This window comes from Oncorhynchus gorbuscha, linkage group LG12 (genome assembly GCF_021184085.1).
Source record: "Oncorhynchus gorbuscha isolate QuinsamMale2020 ecotype Even-year linkage group LG12, OgorEven_v1.0, whole genome shotgun sequence".
Taxonomy (NCBI): Eukaryota; Metazoa; Chordata; class Actinopteri; order Salmoniformes; family Salmonidae; genus Oncorhynchus; species Oncorhynchus gorbuscha.
In genome coordinates, this window is record NC_060184.1 from 19063675 (window position 1) to 19071035 (window position 7361).

The 7361-nt window shown below is 42.4% G+C and overlaps 1 protein-coding gene across 1 annotated transcript; it reads left to right on the forward strand.

Annotated features, from left to right (window-relative positions):
• The first annotated feature begins 1443 nt into the window (after window positions 1–1443).
• Window positions 1444–6778, forward strand: LOC123990656 (proline-rich nuclear receptor coactivator 1-like). Its single transcript, XM_046291377.1, has 2 exons — window positions 1444–2280; window positions 5168–6778. The coding sequence occupies exons 1-2, from the start codon at window positions 1942–1944 to the stop codon at window positions 5642–5644; spliced, it is 816 nt and encodes a 271-aa protein (XP_046147333.1). The 5' UTR covers window positions 1444–1941; the 3' UTR covers window positions 5645–6778.
• Window positions 6779–7361: the final 583 nt, after the last annotated feature.

The window sequence follows — 7361 nt, forward strand, 5'->3', positions numbered from 1 at the left end:
TATACGGACACGCCTGGTGCCCAAATCGATTATGTTGGTTGAGCAGCTGAGAGTCAAATGTGGAGACGAATGTATTCGGTTCAGTCAGTCGTCCTGATGAGCCCTCCCAGCAAGTTTATGCTGGCAAGAAAATGCGCTAGTTAAAACGTGTAAAATAAAGTGAGGTTTATTTCTATGGGTGAAGGAGAAATAACTTGTAGTATTGGTCACCATCTGTATTTGGACATCTCCAATTTTTTTCCATCCCAATACATTTTATTTAGAGTAGGATAGCAGCCTATACAGAATACAGATAAATAACTTGTAATATTGGTAGTAACAATTTGGATGTCACTGTGATAGGCCTGCAGATAAACACTGCTCAATGGGGAGAGTTTGCGCTGCAAGCAGGAAACACAACAACACCAGGCACACTAGTGTCCTTCACTCCCGCTTGCCGCATTAATGGAAGATGGAAGTAGCTACATAGTGTAGCCCAGAGGTATCCAACCTTTTCTAGCATGAGAGCTACTAATGAAACATGTCGTGAGATACTCACTTTTTTCTAGCTTTCAAATAGGCACATTCTTCTCTTCTTTCCCCTGCAACTCTTCCCGGGTCCTTATTGTACAAGAGAAAGGAGTTCACTATGTTTTCTGTCAATATATCTGGTAAAATAATGGTTAATAAACAGCTCTTAAGGGGGGCCCTATGAAATCTGTTATTTTTTCCCCAAATTATGTTTTCAGATTTGTACTTTTCCTGGTCTTAGAATATATATGTTTTTTTCACTCTCAAAATTACAACTGTTCATAGAGAAAAAACGAAATGAGATGTTTCAGAGTCCATATTTATGCTTAAGAACAAATTATTATTTTCAATGACGGCCTAGGAACAGTGCTGTCCTTGTTCAGTGGTAGAACTACAGATTTTTACCTCGCAATCTTTTGGTTATTAGTTCAATGCTCTAACCACTAGGCTACCTGCCGCCCCATATTGTGTTGGGTTAGGCTTTTTTAACCAGGGATGGGAAAATGTCAATGCTGTGTTGATTAGATAGTAGCTGGGACCTTGTGGTGTCTAATAGTCTTTGAAGTCGGAGATTTCTGAGTTCCCAGTTGTTCTGAACGCAGCATGGGGAACTCTCGACTTCGGACTTCAGTGCGTTTAAAACAATTTGGAACTAGGAAAAAAACGATATCCGACAGGATCGACTTGAACGGTCATCCAACTCGGATTTCCAACTCGGGCCTCTTTCTAGAGCTCCGTCTTTCCGACCTGAAGATCACTGACGTCCACTGAATTTACCTTGTGTTTTTCAGAGTTCCCAGTTGTTTTGAACGCGGCAATAGCCTCTCCCTGTGGAAAGTACCGGTCATGAGAATGACACCATCATACATGACGTAATTTCGAACATCGGAGATCTGCAATTTCCTGCTTTCGAAACCAATGGTTTATTTATTCACTGCTGCTACCTTTTCGCGGAGCACGCATTCACGTGCAGAATAAACCAAATATAATGGCATTTTGTTATTCTATTAGCTACTAGTAGCAATTAACGTAATGTACGGCGTTAAAACCGTGTTGCTCTCCTATCCTTTGTTTTGAAATAAGTGGGCGTGTGTTTCAGCTTCCCCTGAAATACAATCGGGAAGTTGTCCCGCGCCATTTCCATAGCTTCTACGCCATCTCGAAGACCGTGCTTCGAGTTACAAGATTAGGTTATCAACATCGGTGTACTCTTCTTCAATTTATCAAAACCCCACTGCATCGAGGTTTTCGGACCGACTTCAGTTCAACCATCTACGTACTAAATAACGTCGTCGTTAGCTGTTGATTGTTGTAGTAGTGAGGTGAACTAACGTCGTTGGCTAGCTGGTTAAAGTTAGCCTACTTACCACTTTCGAAAAAAATTAACTAGCTAGTATCGTTGATGTGTCCTACCCTCTCCACTTTGAAGTCATGTTGGGCGAATCACTAATAAATATTGAACCAAATCTGGACAACGTTGAAAACAATAAGCCATCAATTTTGACTTCCTACCACGTCGGGGCAAGCCTAGGCAAAACAAGGCAAGCACTGTTGAAGAAAGGTGGGAGAAAATTGCGTTCAACAACGTCAGGGTTACAACGGACACACCAACAACCGCGCCAAAAAACGCGGAGAAACAACCCCACACGGCTTGCAGACATCAACAACAATGTCGCAGCTTGTAAAGCCCCAAGTGCCGAACTCGCAACCCACCGGACCCAGGCGACTGTGCTGACCTGTCACCATCTAAAGCAGGGGACAAAGAAAGAGGTATATGATTCAGTTAATTTTGTGAAGTAGATGGAGTTTGTACATGTGGTTATTACTTTGTCCATTGTTAGTAACACATTATGCTGCATGTAAACACACGCACTATGCAACGTGGAGTAATTTCCCCCTTTATGTTGAGTGCAAAAACATCTAAATGTGCAAATTGATGTTAAGCCATTGTAAAATGGTGCGCTCACTAGGTCAGGGTTTCCCAAACTTGGATCCGCTGTGTAGTACGAGGGCACAAGCCAAAACGAGTTTGGGAAACTATGCACTGGTTGAATGACCACTTAAAAAATAATAATACAATTTTAAAAACTGGGTTGGGGAACGCTGTCAGCACGGCTGCTTCCCTTTAAATACGTCACTCATTGCTTCAAGCCACACCCACCAAACGGATCAAACATACCTCAAAGAATGTTGAACGGTTTGGGGGAACTTGTTCTGTACAATCCGTAACATAGCAAACGTTTAATCGAACTGAACTTTCTTGAACAGACCATGGTATCTTTGGTGGGTGTGGCTTGAAGCAATGAGTAACATATTTAAACGGAAGTGGCCATGTTGAGTGTTCAAACCCCCTCCCTGTTTTTCAAGTTGTTGTTCAGAACCGCATTGTTTCGGTTTAATTGAATGTTATGCACACAAAAATAATACGGAATGCAGCCCAATGACATAGTAATTTGGCACACATTGTACAAACAATGTTTATTAAAGGTTGGCCTGAGTAGACGTGCTACAGGTATTTAGGCTACTTGTTATCAAATCAAATGTATTAGTCACATGCGCCGAATACAACAGGTGTAGACCGTACAGTGAAATGCTTACTTACGAGCCCCTAACCAACAATTCCGTTTAAAACAAAAAATGCAGATAAAGAGTAAAGTAACAAGTAATTAAAGAGCAGCAGTAAAATAGGGTCAGGTTGGGACAGCAGTAAAACAGGGACAGGTTGAAAATGTCAGTGAAGTCATTTACCAGTTGGTCAGTGCATGCTCGCAGTACACGTCCTGGTAATCTGTCTGGCCCTGCTGCCTTGTGAATGTTGACCTGGCTAAATGTCTTACTCACATCGGCTGCGGAGAGCGTGATCACACAGTTGTCCGGAACAGATAGTGCTCTCATGCATGTTTCAGTGTTATTTACCTCGACGCGAGCATTGAAGTAGTTTAGCTCATCTGGTAGGATCCACACTGGGCAACTCTCGGCTGTGCTTCCCTTTGTTGTCTGTAATGGTTTGCAAGCCCTGCCACATCCGACGAGTGTCGGAGCCGGTTTAGTACGATTCGATCTTAGTCCCTTATTGAGGTTTTGCCTGTTTGATGGTTCTGTCGGAGGGCATAGCAGGGTTTCTTGAAGCTTCCGGGTTAGAGTCCCGCTCCTTGAGTGGCAGCTCTACCCTTTAGCTCAGTGCGGATGCTGCCAGTAATCTATGGCTTCTGGGTGGGGTATGTACGTGTGGTCACTGTGGGGACAACGTCATCGATGCATCTATTTATCAAGCCAATGACTGATGTGGTGCCATCAGAGGAATCCCGGAGCATATTCCAGTCGGTGCTAGCAAAACAGTCCTGTAGCTTAGCATCTGCTTCCTCTGACTGTTTAAAAAAAAAAATCTAGTCACTCGTGCATCCTGCTTTAATCTTTGCTTGTAATCAGGAATCAGGAGTATAGAATTATGGTCAGATTTGTCAAATGGAGGGAGAGCTTTGTATGCATCTCTGTGTGGAGTATAGGTGGTTCAGAGTTATTTTTCCTCTGGTTGCACGTTTAACATGCTGATAGAAATTTGGTGAAACGGATTTAAGTTTCCTTGCATTAAAGTCCCCGGCTACTAGGAGCTCCGTCTCTGTATGAGTGTTTTCTTGTTTGCTTCCGAAAATTATCTCGGTAGGTAGTGTGGTCTCCAGCTTATCATGAGATACTCTACCACAGGTGAGCAATATCGCCCCACTTGGCATCATATATATGCCATTTAGCAGACGCTTTTATCCAAAGCGACTTACAGTCATGTGTGCATACATTCTACGTATGGGTGGTCCCGGGGATCGAACCCACTACCCTGGCGTTACAAGCGCCATGCTCTACCAACTGAGCTACAGAAGGACCAATATCTTGAGACTTACTTAGATATCATGCACCAGCTGTTTACAAAAATACCTAGTCCGCTGCACCTTGTCTTACCAGACACCGCTGTTCTATCCTGCTGGTACATTGTATAACCAGCCAGCTGTATGTTGATATTCTTGTCGTTCAGTCACGACTCCGTGAAGCATGAGATGTCACAGTTTTTAATGTCCCGTTGGTAGTTTAATCTTCCGCGTATCTCGTCGATTTTATTCTCCAAAGATTGCATGTTTGCTAGCAGAATGGAGGGAAGTACGGGTTTATTCGATCGCCTACAAATTTACAGAAGGCTTCACGCAGATCACGGGGATCGGGGCCTGTTCCCGAGGAAGCCATATATCCTTTGCGTCGGGCTCAGAGTCATGAAAGGAAAAAAAGGATTCTGCTAGTCCGTGGTGAGTAATCGCAGTCCTGATGTCTAGAAGTTGTTTTCGGTCATAAGAGATGGTAGCAGCAACATTATGTACAAAAAAGAAGTTGCAAATAAACAAACAAAAAAACAATCGGCTGGGGGCACATAAAACGTCTGCCTTCTTCTCCGACGCCATCTTACGAAATGTTATGAAGGATTTCAACAATGCCGGCGATGTGCCAGTTCCTGAGATGTTTACATATCGCATTGACACCAAAAATAAATGATGGAAGTGGAAATTATTTTTAAAATGTTTGCTCAAGTGTTCTTCAGAGTAAACTTTTTGCGTAACATTTAGAATGGTTCAGACCTTGTGAAACTGTAACGTTTGTTTCTCTTTCCTCCCAGCTGCTGAAGTCAAAAAATGGGAGAGTGGAGAGGGCCACAACACCAGGTGACCAGTCTGTCCACAACCTCGATAGACTCGATCAAGCTGCCCAAAATCTCAACACCCAGAGCCAAAGGAGCAGGCACGTTAATGCACCTTGCAATGCTCCCTCAGTACAGAAATATGACAACAGCTGCCACACAAAGCCCAATTCTGCTCCCTTCCAGCTCCTCCGTAGAGAGAAGAATCCCTTCAACTCAGTTAACAATGTCAAGATTGTGACTGTATCCCCAGCTGAGCTTGTACCTGAGGATGAGCTGAAAGACGGAGAGAAGATCTATGCTGGAGCTAAATTCAGCGAGCCCCCGTCTCCAAGTGTCCTGCCCAAACCACCGAGTCATTGGGTCGGCGAGACTGCCCCCCAACATTCCGACCACAGCCGAGAGCAAATTACGTTTCATTTGAAGTCTCTGCTGAAGGTTCAAGATAAACCATGATCTCAATGGATGGAAAATCTTATCAAAAAGATCTGTCTATACCTGATCAATGACAAATTTGGCACCGAAGAATTTGGACTCTGAAAGAACTGGAACTATAACTTAACAGCAACAGAATGGAATGAGTTTTTGATCTGTAATACAATTTCACATGTTCTGAGCAAGCGGCCTTGTTTTTGGGGGGATTTTTAATGAACTTGTGTAATGTATATACTGTAAACATGTAATATAAGTGTATATTTTTCATGTTATTTTAACAGAAAGTATAGTTTTGTTACTGAAGCCTAAAAAATATGTTCACCTTGAGCTGGTGCACTTACTGTTCCAATAATGGGCTGCAGTGCCCATTGGGACATATTAAACGTAAGAAAGATTATCTTACAAATTTGCACAAGACTGACTGAACCAACACGAGTCACCACAATGGCAAGCAAGAATAGTTGTGTGAAGGTTTGGGGTTCTGTGAACTTCAGCCCACCAGTTGTGACTGCTATTGCCTTGAATGCACTGCAGGGAGGACCCACAATCTTCAGGGAACTCTCTGGAAGGACGGTCTTGAAGACGGTAACCTCGTCCCCAGGCTCAACGACAGAGGGAGCCAGCTGGGTGAACGACATCAAGAAGATGGGAGTGACAAATGTGAGTCTCAAAATCAAAAATTCCCCCTCTGATGACGAGGACAACTGCCGCTGCAGGAAACAGGCAAATTCAGCACGAGCACTGACTGAGTGCCCTTGGTTTTGAATCTCTCCAGCACTGACACTTTTTTGTTTTTCCTTTTCCTTTCATTGGCCCCCTGATCACAAGTGTTGTTCCATCTAAAGCGCTGAGAATGTTTACTGGAAGAAAGATGAATGACATGGTCTTTATTATTATGTAACACACATTTGACCCCTTCCCTCTAGAGCTAGGCAGCTGCTAGTTCTTGTTCCTTCACTCCGTGTCACACAAAAATGAAATTGTATTACTGTACCAAAGATTGAATTTTGTTTTTTGCGAATGTTCAAAAAGTTAAGTCCAGTGACTAAATGTGTATACATCTTAAAGCAATACTCTCACTTTGCAATTAGAATTTTTTTAATTTTATGATGCATTTCATATCTAAATTGAAATTAAAATATTGGCTACCCCTTACATGTTTTCTGTCTGTTACCATTTGCCCTCACAAGTTGAAAATGCTAAGATGTCAGACTTCACAATGCCTGTCAGTCTCCCCACACGTTTATTGGTTTAGTAATCGAACATCATTATGCAACATCAGGGAACTAGTACTCAAGTTTCAGCATTGATTGTAGTGGTTGTGGATAAATAACTTACACAACAGTGAAAAATGTACCTGTAACACTATACCGAACAAAAATATAAACCCAATTTCAAAGATTTGACTCAAGTTTTATAGTTCATATAAGGAAATCAGTCAATTGAAAAATTAATTGGGCCCTTAATCTATGGATTTCACATGACTGGGCAGGGGTATAGCCATGGGTCCAGCTCTTATCGAATGTACTGTATACCTTGTCACAACACAACGGCTTGGCTCAAAAGCATTAAGAAGGAAATACATTCCACAAATGAACTTTTAACAAGGTACGCCTGTTAATTAAAATGCATTCCAGGTGACCACCTCGAAGCTGGTTGAGAGAATGCCAATAGTGTGCAAAGCTGTCAAGGCAAATTTTGGCTACTTTGAACAATCTCAAATACAAAATATATTTTG